General features: G+C 32.3%; 1 protein-coding gene across 1 annotated transcript; it reads right to left on the bottom strand.

The window, feature by feature from the left end:
• Window positions 1-9246: 9246 nt before the first annotated feature.
• Window positions 9247-14427, bottom strand: LOC149533748 (bifunctional L-3-cyanoalanine synthase/cysteine synthase 2, mitochondrial-like). The gene is made up of 10 exons (XM_089803568.1): window positions 14119-14427; window positions 12600-12709; window positions 12456-12513; window positions 12024-12287; window positions 10530-10667; window positions 10358-10409; window positions 10193-10272; window positions 9861-9920; window positions 9700-9780; window positions 9247-9595 (listed from the first exon to the last, which is right to left on the bottom strand). The coding sequence occupies exons 1-10, from the start codon at window positions 14254-14256 to the stop codon at window positions 9497-9499; spliced, it is 1080 nt and encodes a 359-aa protein (XP_089659694.1). The 5' UTR covers window positions 14257-14427; the 3' UTR covers window positions 9247-9496.
• Window positions 14428-18478: the final 4051 nt, after the last annotated feature.

Here is an 18478-nt window from a genome sequence, read left to right as displayed (position 1 = left end):
AGGAGCACCATCTTTCCACCAACAAAAAACAAAATCATGAAGAGAGGAGTCACGAAGCCACATCAACTAGAACTTAAAAGGAGGATGCTTCGAAACATAAGCCCCTACAGTGGAAAATTTGATTGGCCAATGATTTGAACCCCTCCAATCAAGGATTTTTGAAGAGATAGTAAGGGTGCCACTAACCCAGAAGCAAGAACAAGAAATCTATCCAAACATTCTGAGATAGCAGCAACACCAGTCCTGCAATTATTCTAGATATAGAGACCATTAGAACGCTTAACATCAAAGAGATGCAAAAGAGATATGTGTTGCCGAAGAAGAGCAGAAGAAGGCCCCAATCTAGCCAAACCACCATGCTTCTCCTCCAGACTTAAAATTGAATTGAAGTCCCCTGCTAACACCCAAGGATGATAAGGATGACAATTTCTAACATATTGAATATGTTCCCAAAGTTCCTTCTTTCCCATAAGATCAACAGGTGCATACACATTAGTAACCATGATTACCTCTCCTGAGTCTAGAGCAGATCCTACCATAGAGAGAGCTGAGCGAGAAGACATCCAGCCAAGAGGAGAAATTTTTTGAGGATCCCAAAATATAGCTAAACCACCAGCACTGCCTGTTGCCCCAACACACTAGCATTGGCCACGAGACCAAATACTAGAGGCATGTTGGACCGTAGACTCCATAGAGAGCTTAGTCTCTTGGATGCAAAAAACATCAAGACTATGATCAACCACCAAGTTATGAATAGCCTTTTGTCTAGGGATGCTATTCAACCCCCTTACATTCCATGAGAGAATAATCATCATTGGGTAGAATTGGGAAAATGAGAATCCAAAGGTTTCACTGAACCAGACTCAATCAATATATCTCCTATGAGTTTAATCTTCTCTTGGTTTGTTTTGGGCCCACTCCTTAGAGGGGGAGTAGAAGAAGCCTGCTTAAAGGGTCGAGGCAGCAACCCCAAGGGGAGAGGAGATCCCTTGCCCTTACCTGATGGTAGCACATCCTTAACCAAGTCAGCCAAAACAACATCATTATCTTCCAACACTACAGGAGTCACCAGAGCCTCTATCACAGGAGTTACAAGAACCTCACAGTTCTGATAGACTACAACTTGAGATGCCCCACAAGCATCATTAGGAACAGATCTCTCATTTGGGCAAACTGGATCAGAAGAGATAGGAGGAGGAATACCCTCCTCTAGAACCATAATATCTAGCACCTCAAAGTGGTTAAAACCTGAATCAGATAATATTTCTTTCAAAGGCCTCTTTTGACCATGTCCCTCAGCTCAAGGGCGAACAGGGGTAAATCCATCCTTATCCTGCATTTGAGCCTTACCCTTACCTGTAGCATCTTGCGGATTCATCCCCTTGGTAGTATTAACCATTTGAGATTGTCCTTTCCCTATAGTATCTGCCAAACCACCAGCATTGCCAGCTGTAGAACCATCCACTCCTTTGAAACTCGAGTTACGGGGGCACTGACGCTATAAATGACCATACTCATGAAAAATTCGACAACGAAAAGGGAGGGATTCATAATCTAACTGCTGCACCCAAGAAGAATACCCCAAACAAATTTCCAAAGAATCTGGTAATGGGTTATTCAAATTAATGTCAACACAAATTCTAGCATAAGAAATAACCTTTTTATCGAGGGATTGATGTGCGATCGCAGTCGGCTTCCCCAAAAAAGCAACAATTTTTCAAAGGATGTCTTCACGCCAAAATTCCAAGGGAAGATGAGGCAAGCGAACCCAAACTGGCACTGTTGAAGGGAGATCCTCAGCAGAATTAAAACCTGAATGCCAAGGTTTGACAAATAACCCCACATGGTTGTAGAAATAAGGGCCTCCTTCAAAAACATGATCACAATCAGACATGCAAGAGAATACAACAAAAAAATAACTATTCCCTACCAACATAATCTCCATATCACCTTCCACCTGCCAAGAGCAACAGATCCATGCCTCAAGAGCGGATAGGGAAACTCGAATTCCAAGAAATTTTCATATCAAAGCATGCTTGGTCCAATAATCAATGTCCTCCATTACATCCGTTGGAGGAATAACCAGAACAGGGCAATCATGGCTACGCGGAAAACAACCATTAACTTTTTTTAGCTTGGAGCTCTCCCCTAAATAAAATGATTCAGATCGCATTGCATGCATAGTTGGAGAAGAACCATCTGTTCTCACCAACAGAGAAGAAATCCCCGGCCCTGCCATGCAAACAATAAAACCCCAATCCAAAATTGACTGCAGAAGATTTTCAAAAACACCGACGCAAATTATGTCCAGTAGCTAGCAATCCAAACAGAACAGAAAAATAGTAAAGATCAAACACCAAGAACAGGCTAGGGGAAAAACCCTAGCCCAGCTGGCAGCCAACGCTTTCCCACATCCTCACCACTAGAACTATGTACTTGACAAACCTCAAAACTAATTTTACTATGGACAAGGTTAATTTTTATGCACAATCAACTCTAACATGATATTTAATTTAATTATTCTAGAATAGGGGCACATATTTTTCTATACTAAATTTAGGTGATTATGGTACCAAATGTTGAATACAATCATGATGCAAGTATTACTTTAATTAGATGGTAACTCTGATCAAGGCCATTACAAGACAAGTACTTGAGATAGAGACAATTGAAATGACATTGACAGAGAATAGTTATGAGAAGAAGAGAATCACAAAGTAGATGGAAACAATTGATAGAGGCATGAACATTTTATCAGAACAATTTGATGAAGTAAAGGTCACACTCAAGGATGTTGGCCAAATAATGACCACAATATCAAAACTATCCAAGTCTATTGATGATTTGGAGAGGAAAATCAATGAGGCATGAAAGCGACTTGATAATTTAATTGAGTATTTTGAACCAATCTCAAATTCAATAGTAGAGTATAATGTAAAAGTGAAGTTGATCACACGCAAGGTAAAGAAAATCTAAAAAGAGCATAAAAAGAGGATAACCACTCTATTGGAGTTGCAATCATATTCAGCACCTATAGTGGAGGAGATGCAATAAATTGTGAAGAATGTTGAAGCTCTACTTGGGTTACCTAATATGATTCCTCTAGACTCAATGGAAGAGTTAGTAGCAAACTTACATGGCTAGATCATCCCTATAAAGCAATTAAAGAGTTCATGGGAGAAATTATTGTAGTCAATTAAGATAAACTTCTAAGAAGTATTTGACAAATTATCTATTTGTATACATTTAAGTTTATGAAATCTTTGCCATTGTTGACAAAAGAGGGGGAAAATTTTAATGTGAAAATAAAAAATGAGGGAGAAAATAGAAAGGGGGAGTAAAACTTGACCAAGTATAAGAAATGAGGCGAATAGTTAATATTTTTTCATTGATCATAATCACTTTCACATAGAGTTTTCCATCAATGCTAAAGGGAGATATTGTTGGAACTAGAATAAGGGTTAGGAAAGATTGTTAGACTTGTGATGGATTGTAAGGTATAGCCAAAAGTAATAGAGTATTTCGTTGTCATTAATGGAAACATAGTCACTTCATAAGGATGGGTCAATCAATGAGACAAGGAAGTGATTATTGAGCAGGAAAATAACTAACTATTACTATTAGTGTCTAGGAGGAGCAACAAAAAAGTAAAATATTTTGGTGGTGATCATGATACAATGTGAATCTAGTAGAGTGGTCATAGGTGAAGTCTCTACATGTTCTACAAAGACTATGTATGTGATTATAATTTAGAATGATGACATGTGATCAAGGTTTTCATTGTTAAGGTATTCCAAGATATATAGCTCATATTCTTGAGCTACTAATGACAAATCATGTTAGAATTTAACCACAGACAGAAATAATAATTACATGCAAATATAAACAATATAAAAAAATAATAGATTACGCAGAAAAGAACACAAGACACCAAGATTTAATGTGGTTCACCCAATCCCTAGGCTACGTCCACCAAACAACAAGTCCAATATTATTATGATCCAGTGATTACAACCTGATTACAATCTATAATCCCTTACAGCTCAATACCATCACAAGAACCATTTTTCACATCACACACTATGAAATAATCCTTAACCCTAAGCCCTTTTATACACGTATTTTCCTACTTTAGGGTTAAAATTAGTTACAACATGTTGGCCATAAATTGGCGAATATTAGCCATTGCAAATAGTAGCCCAAAGAATTTATGAAGTATGTACTTGGTAGTTGTAGTACTTCCCTGATCAATCACCACAAACTAACAAATTATTGATAGGTGATTGATATGATCAATGCGGTGATATTATAAGGTATTATGACATATCATAATTAGTTGAGGATAAGATGAGGAGGAAGTTGTGCGATCGTAGCAAGTATGAAGATAATATTTTAGAAGTTGGAGAAGGTCAAACACATTTTGACTATTAGTGGGAATATCACATGGAAACCCTAATATTGACCAAGATGATTGTAGAAAACATATTATAAACACAAGTACATGTGAATTACATATGGTGTGTGTGTGTGTCTGTGTGACAAGTTTTAGATTTGAATGGATGGTGAAGATTAAGTGGCATAAAGATTGTGTATTTGTATAATATTATTCCTAGTGAAAGAATTTTAAATAATGGCAATATCTTGTTAGGAACCTTAACAATACTCTTATTTACCTTGCAAGAAGAATTTTACTTGACTTCATAGAAGCAATAATTCATGTCTTAGAAGGAATGACACCTAGAAACTTATCCACATAAGTTGAATTCTGATCTCCCCTAAAAGGAAGGAATCCAAGATGGAGGTAGGATAACCAAGGATGTTATGGTGTCTCTAAAATCATGAAGAATGGAATACAATTTCTACATTTATAGTCCTCAAGTCATGGATGAGATTGAGGTCCACCTCATTGGGATGAAGGGAAGATGGGGAACCCATAATGAGTCCTCATCCAAAGATCCCATAAGGGATTATGCACTTAAGGTAGACAAAAATAGAGCAAAAGACAAAACCTTGTTCATTATAACTTTTGTTAAATATAGTGGTTAATATGTTAATAGTTTTTTAATAATCGTTTCATGTTCATCCTCACTCTTCCCATGGGAAATATAGTGTATAAATGTTTTCATACTTTTTAACATATTAATCAATAATTTACAAGCAAAACTTAACTATTCATTTCAAATCCAATCTTTATATTTAGATTTATTTTTCATTTTTTAGTGCATATATTCATTTCCAAATGTAAAATCATTGTTCAATTAGATTCTTATGTGTATATTTTAAAAATTCTAGATTACTTTCTATTTAAAATATTAAGGCATGCCTCACCTAGCTTACTTGACCTCTTGGAGCTAGAATAAATATGATTTTGTGTATGAAATTTATTAGTGTACCATATAAAGTCTAATGAATAATATGTTAAACTTAAAATCTATTGTGAGACATTGCCAGGACATATGTCCCTTCATAATTGACAAATATTCAAAAATTAAAATTAAAAAATACACCATGAATTTCTATAGGTAAGAAGAACCAACTTGTGGCTTAATTTATAGAAGATTGTGAGTAGAAAAATCATTGCAATATCCCAAAACAAGAGGCAAAAAATCAATTTTGAGAATTCATGCATAGGACAATGAACATCTAATACACATGATAATGAAGTAACATATTTCACATGACTTCCACATGGGTTCATGACCCATATCCATTGAAATCTTTTACTTCTAGATAATTTGTAACTCCTTGATGACACTTCATCCACCATTATACAAACAACCTTTGACCTTCTGAAATTGGGTGTTCAACTTACAACTCCTCAAATTCTTGACTCAGTGGATGCCTGGGATGCATCTTTACTCAATTTTTCTTTTCTCCATCACCAACTCATATTCACCTCTTAAACATTTATAAAAGTAATTTGTAATATGTATTTCTAAATATATTATTATTTATAGTACATTCATAAGTGGTAAAGAATTAAAAATAAGAATACAAACAAAAGGATAGAAAAATCAAAGAATGGATGAACTAATAGGGATCATCAAATTGTTTACATGATTAAGTGAATTTGATTGAATTTTTTATTATAATTTGACTAAATATTTAAATAATTTTATTCTTTGGTAACTCATTAAATCATATATAAATGACTATGCAAATTTAGAAGAAACTATTAAAAACTTTTATTAAGTTTTAGAGAAGTTATTGAATCTATAATGTAGATGCTTTGAGTTTCTAGTTATAATACATCTATTTCGTTAGACCTATAATACATATATTGCATCAGACCTATTTTTAGCCATTAACTTAATCAATAGAATATATGCTACAACATAAAGTATATTGTGTGTATTGTGTTTTGAGTTATGATTGATTAACTCTTAAATAAACTATATAAGAATTATTATAATCATATATAAGAATTTAGGTTGTCCTACTAGTTAAATTATAAGTGAAGCTAGGTGTTATCCAAATCATAAGTATGAAGTGTGTGTGCATAAACTTCAAAATAATATCTCTCAAAAATTTAGAGAGAGAGACTTATATATCCATACATATTATCAATTGATACTAGAATAGTAAATTTAATAATTATTATTCGCACTATTGACATCTAAAAGTGTGTGTGTGTGTATATATAAGAGACAAAAAATTGTCTCCTTTAAACAAGAGACGCAATGCATCATAGTTTCTGCCTAATGTGTAATGGTTGTAGAGGTGTAGATGAGTGAGAATAAGGTTAAATAGTTCTAAATTAACATTGTGAATGCATTAATTTTTGCCTAGAAATGCACTTGTGATCTGATAGGATGGCTCATATTTTGTTATTAAATTCTCATCCTAGAAATGCACTTGTGATTTGATAGGATGACTCATATTTTGTTGTTAAATTTTGGTGTTATATTGTTATATCTTTGGGCATTTAAGTCCAAGAATAAGAGGCCAAATTCTCCAATATGGCACTAAGTACTTAATATCATACTACAATCAATACATATGCTTTAGACAAATTTGCACCTTCTACATTGACAACCTAAAATATGTGCAATGAGGAAAGATATCCATACTAATATTTGAATTATAGAACTTGAAAAAGTGATGAAGCATTTTTTAATCATTAGCACTGGACAAAAACTATGATAGAGATATAGATAGAGATAAATAACAGTATAGAACAATAACAACATAAACATATATGCAGAGAAAAAAAGGATAGATAATATAGAGGAGGAAGAGGAAGACAGATAAAATAGTAAGATAGAGTGATACCAACATAAGTTGTGTGTGTGAGAGAGGGAGAGAATTAAATATAATTATTTTTCTTAATAAAACAAAAAGTCAAAATAAAATCATGGTTATAATAAAAAATTAAAAATATATTATATTTTACTTAATGAAACTAAGAATTTAATTTTTATATTAAAACACACATTTGTATAAGAAAAAATGAAATGTATTGAAATATAAGAAATATGTTATAAGTAAAACTAATTTTTTAATTTTACACAATTAGAGAAGGTTTAATATTTAATGTTTTGCATTTCCAAATTTTTCATAACATTAAGTAATTTTTAATTATGAAATAATATCTATATAATTTAAGATGTACATTTTTTTAATTTATTTTTATAAAAGTAAAATAATAGTAATAATTTAACTAGTTTTATTAAAAAATCAAAGTTTTAAAAAAATTAGAAATTCAAATACAAAGATATAACATATTGAAATTATATTAAAAAGACACACACACACACATAGTGAAGTATAATTTGAACTTATGTATTACATGAAGTTTTAGGAACAAGTCATATCAAATACTCAAAAATAAACATCAATGTAAAACTAATAATAAATATATTTAAAATAAAAAATAAAAAATATTTAAGCCTATATTTGAATTTGGTAAGAAAATTAGATTGTGATAATTAATATTAATTGGACATGTTGTGTGAGGTGGAAGATAAAATGATTGAAAAGAAAAGAAATCTTATCAACTTGTCACAAATGTAGAAAAGATAAAGTTGTAATTAATGCATTATGAAGTAGTTAGAAAATATTTGTATTTTTGTTGAAGAAAATTAATTTTCTCCCCCACCAAAAATAGTATGGACCAATAGAATGAATGAAAAATGTGATTTATAAAATAATGAAAAATTAGAAAAAGATATAAACATTTGAAGTTTCATATAATCCTTTAAATTCTTTGATTTGATTGGTCAGTGTTAATGTCATATTGGCATTGACATGAATGCATAAGCATTCCTGCCCATGGCAAGAACTAATAACACACTATAAATTTACAATTTATTAGTTCCTGCCAAAGACAAAATACTATTGTTTTCGTTGAATTCAATTTTTCAATTAAATTGACCAATCAATTTATAGGATTTAAAAGATTAAAATAAACTTCAAATGTTTAAATCTTTTTCTAATTTTTCATTATTTTATAAATCACATTTTTATTCACTCTATTGGACCATTCTAATTTTGGTAGGGAGTAAATTCAATTTTTTTCAACAAAAATACAAATATTTTCTAACAACTCTATCATGCATTAATTACAATTTTATCTTTTCCACATTTGTGACAAGTTTATTAGATTTTCAAAAAAGTAATATTTTTATCTTCCACCTCACAAAAATAATGTCTAATCAATATTAATTATCACAATTTATTTTTCTTACCAAGTTCAAATATAATTAAATATTTTACATTTCTTATTTTAAATATATTTATTAGTTTTATGTTGTAAAATGCTATTCCTTTAAGTTTACACTATGCTTTACTAGCTACGATTTTACAATCTTGTTCTGGTTTTTTTAATACCATTTCACAATTTGTTAAACTAATACTACCCCTCAAACATACTAAATATTTTGGTAGTTTGAATTAAGCAATCAACAATTTTATTTTTTATAAAATTAAATATTCTTATAATTGAATTGGTAGAAATGAGTAGTTCATTCATATAATATAATTTTCATTATTATTTATATATTTCTTAAAATAATATAATTATTAATATTTTTAAAATTCCTTTCAATTCTCTATATCATTCTAACTTTACTTGTCCTTATAATAACATATCATTCTCTCTTTTAGCTCTCTCTTTCTATCATTCCTTTCTATATATAAATCTTTATTTTCCTTCTTTTCCAATTATTAACAAGAACTTTGATTTCTACACTTTTTTTTTCATCCCATTGTCTTTATTTTATTTAATATAAATAAGATAAAAAGCAGTGAGCTCAAAAATGATATCTCCATATAAATTCTTATTATTTTTTATATTTTATCACTTGATAATAAAATAGTGAATCCCACTATGAACATGTACATTACTAACAACCATAAGTCCAGACCACTGAGACCAAAATAGAGTTTTCTACGGAACACGCGAAACGGAAGCGTGAATCTAACTAGAAAGCCTACAACACCCAAAAGTGAACATGAAAATCTATACAAGTCAAGTCTGAATTTGACTTGAAAGCCATCAATCTACTGATACCGGTTGCATCATCGCAGCTTCTTCCTTCAGCTCTTCGAATAAAACTGAGGACAGATATCTCTCACCAAAGCTTGGATGTATGGTCTAAACAAGTAAGCCAAGTTAGAAGAAAATTATTAATCTAGTCAAGCATACCCTATTTTAAGTTTTTAACATACAAGGCTTTTGAGATATCTTAATGTTCATACCACAATGAGTTTGCCTTGATTCTCTGGCAGGCTTGCTAATCTTAGAGCTGCTACTGTATTGGCTCCTGAGGATATCCCAACCTTTCACATGCTCAAAAATATGAGTAAAACCATTTATAAAACTTCCCAAATTTTGAATATATTGTTTGTGAAATCTATACCAGGAGTCCTTCTTTCACTGCAAGTTCCCTTGCCATTTTCACAGCCTCATCACTGGATACCTGAGTTCTTCAATAGTGGTGAAATCATAAGCTTTTAAGAAGAGTTGTTTGTAAAGCACAAAATTCTACTAAAATTTATATTATTGGTTAGATCAAGTTCATCTATAAGGGGAAATAGTTTATCATAATATTAGCATGAATTATTCTTGAATTGAATTGTGTGAGTTTTTTAATTGACGTTTCAAAAAATGTTGAAAAGAATTCACACAATAAAACCTAAGAACAATTCATGCTAATTAATTTTAGTTCTCTTATAACCAAAATGAACTTGCCTCTAAGACTCCATCAAGCATGTCGAAATCCAGAATCTTAGGCTTGAACCCAACTCCAAAACCAGTAATATGATGAGGACCTTATAACAACCCAAACAGTTAAAAATTATTCAGAGCCCAAAATGTAATGTATATACAAGCGATCACAAGAAATCTCTACAATACCTGGTTTTCCACCATTCAATATATTGCTTTCTGCCGGCTCAACTCCATAAACCTGTTTATAAGAAGCCCAAAAGAGAAGTCATTCAATTACTATCCAATTCATACATTTTCAGAAACCTATAAACATTATTGTTATTATATACCACCTATAAACATTATTGTTATTATATACCTTGACATTGGGGTTTTTGGATTTGAGGTATGCACCCACTCCAGAGACAGTACCACCACTTCCAATCCCCATAACGAAGATATCAACATTCCCCATGGTGTCTTCCCACACCTCAGGTCCCGTCGTTTCAAAATGAACCTACAAGAAACGGCAAAGATTCTAAGTTGGTCAAGAAAGTATATTTTATTCATTTGCCAAGATTATCCAAGTATATTTAATTCATTTGCCAAGAGTATCAAAGTAAATAGAAAGTTGAATTTGTGATTTCTTGCAATCTATCATCTCCCCTTGAAATTATCATGGAAAAGGATCTTTACAAAAGCATTTAGGTAAACAAGAACTTATACAACACATTTTAAGTTTTGATTTAATTCGCTATGATGGACTGGTCAGCACAAGGACCTACTACAAGGTATACTAGGTATACTGATCACTTCAGGTGAAAGCTTCAAAGGACCTTCAACGCACACACACACATATATATGTATGTGTATGTATGTATGTATGTATGTATGTATGCGCTCATGAAATTGCTGTTATTGGGGGCAGCGAGGGCAGGGGGTGGTGTCATGGGGGTGAATTATAGTACACCATTAGATGGGGTGGATGGGAAGCAATAGTTCTTGGTGGAAAGAGTGGTAGAGCATTAGATGAGTGGTAAAGGCTATAGGCGAATTGGTGGGGAAGGTGTTGTAGGAGTGGAATTATAGTATGGCAATAGATGGCATGGGTATTTGGTGGAAAGAGTGGTAGGGCATTGGATGGGTGGTAAAGGTTATAGGCGAATGGGTGGGGAGTGGGAAGCAATAGTTATTGGTGGAAAGAGTGGTAGGGCATCAGATGAGTGATAAAGGCTATAGGCGAATTGGTGGGGAAGGTGTTGTAGGAGTGGAATTATAGTATGCCAATAGATGGGGTAGGTGGAAAGAAATAGTATTTGGTGGAAAGAGTGGTAGGGCATTGGATGGGTGGTAAAGGTTATAGGCAAATGGGTGGGGGAAGGTGTGGTGGGGGGTGGGAAGCAATAGTTATCAGTGGAAAGAGTGGTAGGGCATTGGATGAGTGGTAAAGGCTATAGGCGAATGGGCGGAGGGTGGAATTATAGTATGCCAACAGATGGGATGCAGTGAGGGGATGAATTATAGTACATCAATAGATGGAGTCGGTGGGAAGAAATAGTTCTTGGTGGAAAGAGTGGTAAGGCATTAGATGTGTGGTAAAGGTTATAGATGAACAGGAAATGCGAATTAAAAAGGAGGGCTTTGATCACTATCATTGCTCCCACCCACCTGGGGAAAGGTAGGGGTGGCTGAAATCACATTAGCTTCTTCAATAGAATCCATATATTAGTATGATTTCAAATTCTACACAAATCGTATCTGTTTAAGTATGCTACTTAGATCAAAATGAAAATAGATATTATTGACCGATTTCGACCTTTGAACTCTAATGGAAATGGATGAAAATGATCATATCAACTGATTCAAAATTTACCTTTGTATTAACGGGATTCTCAAACTGCTGAAGCATGAAGCCATTGGGGGTGTTTTCAAGAAGCTCAGTAGCTTTCTTAACAGTGCCACCCATTCCCTTTGTTGGGTCAGTGAGAACCAGGTGGGATCCAAAAGCACGCATGGTCACCCTCCTCTCAAGGCTTGTGTAGGATGGCATTGTGAGAATGAGTTTATAGCCTTTAGATGCTGCAATGAAAGATAGCCCTATTCCCATGTTACCAGAGGTGGGCTCAATCAATACTGTCTGCAAGGACAAACCCATTCAGCAAAGAACATAATGAATCTGTCCACTGATTTAGGAGTTCAAGCTAAGTCACAAGATTCAAATTCGAAATTGAGTTCGTCGATCATAAAATTAAGATTAAATTCAATGTATCTTGTCAAGTTTGAAAAATAAGTAAAAATGGCTTGCCTTTTCAGGTGAAATCAATCCTTTCTCTTCTGCATCATTGATCATTGCACAGCCAACCCTGCAAGACATACAATACCCACATGATAAACATCCCCTGCTCTGGGAGAGTAGATAAAAGTTGGGGAGTATTTTGTGTTTTATTACCTGTCCTTGACACTGCAACAAGGCTGCATCATCTCTAATTTAGCTGCCACATAAGCCCCACAATCTTGGGTCACTTTGTTCAGATACACAAGAGGAGTTCTTCCAACTAACTGTTATCATATCATCCCATATTTATTTGTCATTAACATACTTCATGAAAACTCAAAATGGCAACAATATTGTGATAGATAAGCCTTCAAAACTACCACAATCCATAGTGTAATAAAGCTTGTTTTAAAGACTGTAATAAAGGCTGTTAAATATGAATTATACTAGTGAATCCATTGTAAGGAATGGGTTATCTAGTTCGAAAGATGCAGCAATGTGTACATAATGATGTACAATTGTAAATTATATATTGGTGTATTTTAGAGACTGAGTAGCCATTTCCCTTCTCCAAAGGAAGATATGATTCTTCCTATAATTCTCAACACTAAGTGAAATTTAATATTTCAACCATCCTGGGTCACTTCGTTCAGATATATAAGAGGAGTTCTTCAAACTTACTATTATCATACTAGCCCATATTAGTCATTAACACACGTCATGAAACCCAAAAAAGTAACAATATTGTGATAAATAAGTGTTCAAAACTACAGCAACCTATAAGAAGAGTAAAAAGAATTCTTTCTAGAAACACTGTAATAAATATTGTTCATTAAAAATTATTCTTATGAGCTCTTCTTCTAGCGAAGATACATCAATACGTAATACTTTTAACAATTTTAGAAATTTTAGATTTTTAATCTTTGACTGAGTCCAGAGAGGAGGATCTCTCCCTGTGAAGCCTTTATTCTACATACTCCACTTGTTCAAACTAACAAGTTCAACTCTCCAACACAGGTATAAGACTTACGAACTTAGAAGTCTACCACCTCACCAATGAAGTAGTATTTCTACCACAACAGTAGTATTTCATAAATTACAATATATGAAACAACTTATACATTAGTACGTCTTAGAAATTGAATAATCATTTTCTTCTTAGCTCCGTTTGGTTGCTGGAAGATGAGGGCTAAAACCGGGTTATCGGGGGTAAAATCAGGTTTTGCAGAAAAACATGGGCGTTTGGTTGGTTAAAATTATAACCTGGTTTTCAATTTCATCTTCCAATTTTGGTCAAAAATTGGAAGATGTTTCTTCCAATTAAAAAGTGGAATTCGAAATTAAAACCAGAGTTTGAATTTTATGACCATTTTTTTAATAATATTGTGGGGTTCACGGTATATTCATCTTCCGTGTCAACCAAACAGACCATTAGCTTTCCAAACCACAAAACCAGATTTTCGAAAACCTGGTCATAAGATAACCTGGTTATGCCACAAATTCATCTTCCCCAACCAAACGAGACCTAATAGTAATAAAATTTCTCCCTACAATTACAAAATTCCATAACACTACTACTCTAGACCAATTGAAATTTAACATCCAACTTAGCAAACAGAAGGAGTTACAGAATAAAGAGATTAATGTAATGCAAATTGCAAACCCAATAAAAAGAAAATCATGCAGTATAAACCTTGGAAACGTCTTTCCTGATGTGGAGATCAGGTCTAGAAACTTCAGGATGGCCATGGGCAATAGCAGTTCCATAATATCGAGTGGTGCAAAGTATTGCTCGCATGGTCCTCCTCATCTGTTCAACCGATCTGCCCATTATAATCTTAACTTTCAAGATCTTACACTTCAGCTTTCCCTCTGCTGTGTCATAAATTGGACAAATTTATAATGCGGATTCGCCGGTCAAGCATCCAGCAGTATAGAAAGAAACTTTGAGAATTAGGCCCAGCGCTATGATCTAAATGCTTACGTTTATGAGTTATGAAGTATTTTTCTTTTTTGTGAATTCCTAGTTAATAGTGTCACGGAAATTAATATTATATTTGTGAGAGGATAAGTCATATTTTTTCCTATTGGAAGTTTAGATACTATTGATACTTGTAAGCCGCCCAAAAGATTCCGTTCGTTTTAGTATGCCCCATGTACTAGGGAAGAGGACTTGATGATGGTGCTATGTCTTGTGGTTGTAATATATGCTTGTAAATTAGTCAAAGTCTAGATTTTAAATTAAAAAATATGTAAAAAATATAGTGAAAGTAATTGATGTTCTATTTTCAAATTTATAATTATTGAAGTATTCATTGTCACAAAATTTGATAGGCAATTGAATTCTACATTGCTACTATTTAATATAGTGATATAATTTTATTTGTAATCATATTATTTATCTATATTTAGACAAGATGGATAAGTATAAATTTAATATATTGTTTATATCAATTGTATAAAAAATATATTAAAGGTGAAAAATAAAATAAAATTTTAGTAGAAATTTATAAACATATATAGTAGCATATCAATTGTCCCGAAAATATATAAATAAGTTTCTGTAATATCAATATGATTGAACGTTATGATATAACATATATTATTTAAAGTAATACAACCAACCAAATAAATTTCCTCCCAAATATTTTCAAACACAATATAATAAATTTCAATATATTATGGTTGTACTCATCATGATGTTGTCTTATTGTTGTACTTGTCATAATGTTGAAAAAAATAATTATTAGTCAATTTTAAATTAAAATTTAATATATAAACATAAATCATAATGAAAGCAATTGAAATTTTTTATATTAAATATAAGGAGTTCAAAATTACAAAAAGGAATCGCAAAGTATCAAAACATAATCACAAGAGGCCTAGCAATTAAAGATACACAATTGAATTTCACATTGTTATCAATCAATATTGTGATGTGATTATATTTGTATTCATATTATTTGTCCATACGTGATTATGGCATATATTAATTATAAGTATAAATTTAATATATTTGTATAGTGATTATGTCAAACATACATGTAAGAGTGTATAATAAAACAAAAAAATTAGTTGAAATTTTTAATCATATATAGTAATATGATATACCAACTATTTGTATTAAGAAAAAAGTATCATCAATATATCAACACCGATTAACCATCTTCTACATAATATAAACTCATTAATTGTTCATTTTCACCATCAAATTCATGTAAATAATATTTTAAATAATATAATCAAATATATACATTTTTTTCCAACAATTTTCAAACAAATCAAAATTGCCATGTGCATTCATCAATGCATTGGGTATGTACACTAAAATGATGTGACAAAGAGGATATAAATGGTCATTTTAAAATTAAATCTAAACTTCAAAGAGATATTGAGGGACATCCGCTCAAAACTAAGAGTTGTGCATACAATAAGAATTATAGTACTATGAATTGTGTTTTGAAACTACTATTTTGTTTTTAAAAATAGATAAGATTAAGAAGGTCTCTAGTGCACAAAAAGTTGTTCATATATAACATTTTTGTTTCCATGCACTTCATAAAATGTATAGTTAGATTTAGTATTTTGCAAAATCTTTTTGTAGGATGATATTTAATAGTAAGATCAAGATGTTGTGTATTTTTTTGTATTTTTTCATTAAGTATTTTTTTAATGATTTTTCAAAGTAATTACATCCCAAAAAAATTGCTACATGTTCATGTGCTTGACAAAACTTGTATCAAAATAATTGAAAATAAGAACTTTTTTTTTAAGTTTATAAAATTTGGTTCCAAACAATAATATGTAATTTTTAATAATTTGGTCAAGTAAATCCATCTCGTCTTTCTTTTATTAGTTTATTATTTTTTTCTTCTAAAACATCTTCATTGCTTCTCAGTTCTTGAAAATATTTCTCCTTAGTTGTTGTCCCAATATCAAATGAGGAGGTATAGTAATCATTAGGAATAATTTCATCCTAATTCTTATTTCCTATAGGAACAACCAAATGCACAGTGTGAGATCTTTTCTCATCCTTGGTAGTCCTATGAACTTTCCTTGTTACTTTAGATTCCCTTAGTCTCTCAGACTGCTAAAAAATGTTCTAATATCCACTATAGGTATAATCTATTATATCCTTCTCTTTTTATTTGTAATTTATATTAGCCATTTAGGAACCTTGGATAAATCCATATCATCATTCATTTGTTAATTTCCATTAATTCCTTTAATGCTAAAATGATGTCATCTTCCCCATCCCAAGTGCTAGGATTAGGTTTCCTCGTATCATCACTAAAATCAAGTATCAACTATATTGAATGGGAGGATGGGAATATATTTGTATCTTGTTGAACTAAATGTGTGGACGAAGCTACCCCCTAACTATCCTGAGGTAAAATATTCATGTCTCCACCCTACACTAAATCATCATCCAAAATTTGTGTCTTTATCTCCTAGTTGATAAAGAACTAGGAAAAGGAGTAGGTAATGAATTTTTGTGCCTATGGCTCCCAGATTCCCTATTAATGATCTTGTCACTCAATTCTTTTGATGTTTTTGCCACATAATTGTTGCATTGGTCCAACATCCCTCACGGGGTTTGCAACATGGCTTAATCACCTCTTGTGGTTCTATAAGATTATTGGTTGTGTTGGGAATTGATAGGTCAATCTTTTGATGAAATGGAAACCCACGACAAGTGATGTAGGGAGGGGGATTATTGACAATGGGTCAGAGTCCCTCATGGGGCTTGTGACATGGCTTAATCACCTCATGTGGTTCTATATGACTATTGGTTGTCTCAAGCATTGATAGGTCAATCTTTTGGCACAATGACATCCTCTTCTTTCTAGTAATCGCCCCTTTCCCTTAAAATTGGTCTTTCATCCTTAATGTGAAATCTTGAAATGCTAATATTTCCCTCGTCACTATTGGAGGAAGATTATTTATTTTACATCTTTTCTCTAGGTGAAGTTGATATTTTTGTTTCATCAAGCTGTCTACTTTCTTGTACACCAATTCCCTTGATTTGTTCACTATTTCTCTCATCAAGACCCCTAAATCTAAAATCTCATTTTCTTGTAACCAATTAGGAGGCTCTATTGACTTACTCTTCCCATATTCATAACTAGGATGAATTAGTCTCCATCACTAACTCGATTGGGAATAGGGAAGCCTTCACATTTCCTCATGAAATCCATTATCATTCTAGACCTCATCTTCTTTATCACTACCTCTAACTAATAGTCTTCAAGGTATACCTTGTGTTTGTGTTTTAGTATTTTTTGGGCTTAGATCTATTGGAACATATGAAAATTCTTCCTTGCATTGTATGATCCCAACAACTAGGACTATAGCTTTGTACTAGTTATCCATGTTTCTTGTAATGAAGGGAAAAACTTAAGAATTAACATTATTTGTAAGATACCTAGGAAGCCTATGTGGTTCAAAGGAAAATCCTTGGATCCTTATATAGGTTAAAGTAGAGAACTAGATATACCAAATTCCATACTACTCGATCAATGCAACAAAATCTTTAGATAACCTCCTTGTATTTTTTCCTAAAGTGCATGAGTGATGTTCATGACCTAAAGATTAATCATCCTATAACTTGTCTTCCCATATAGTTTCAACTAATTAGGATAAAACTCATACACCTCAAACTGATCCTTTCTATTCTCAATCACACCCTTTCATATAAGGCCTAGATACTTTGTATTCCTCTCCTATAGGTTAATTACATAGAAACTCATATACATTTAAATCTCAGTATTTATTAGTTCTCTTGGTTATGCATCAATTTTTTCACTTATTATTCTTTCCCAATTTTTCATCACCTTTCCTATGGTTGTCTCTATGAAGTAGAATATAAGGCCCCCTTAGGTGTCACCATAATTTTTTTGGCATGAAGATCAAATCATGTTGTATTTATCCTTGAAGGAACTCATTATCTTCTTTGGTAACTTAGAATAATGTTTCCTTACCTCATTCATCCAATTCTCATTAATGATGTCCATGCAAGCATTTTTCTCTTATCATAATTTTTTAGTCTCTTC

Source organism: Cupressus sempervirens, chromosome 10, assembly GCF_028749045.1.
Source record: "Cupressus sempervirens isolate cs-2001-9-10 chromosome 10, ASM2874904v1, whole genome shotgun sequence".
Classification (NCBI taxonomy): domain Eukaryota; kingdom Viridiplantae; phylum Streptophyta; class Pinopsida; order Cupressales; family Cupressaceae; genus Cupressus; species Cupressus sempervirens.
The sequence above is the reverse complement of the archived record's forward strand: the minus strand, read 5'-3'. Positions and strand labels throughout refer to the sequence as shown.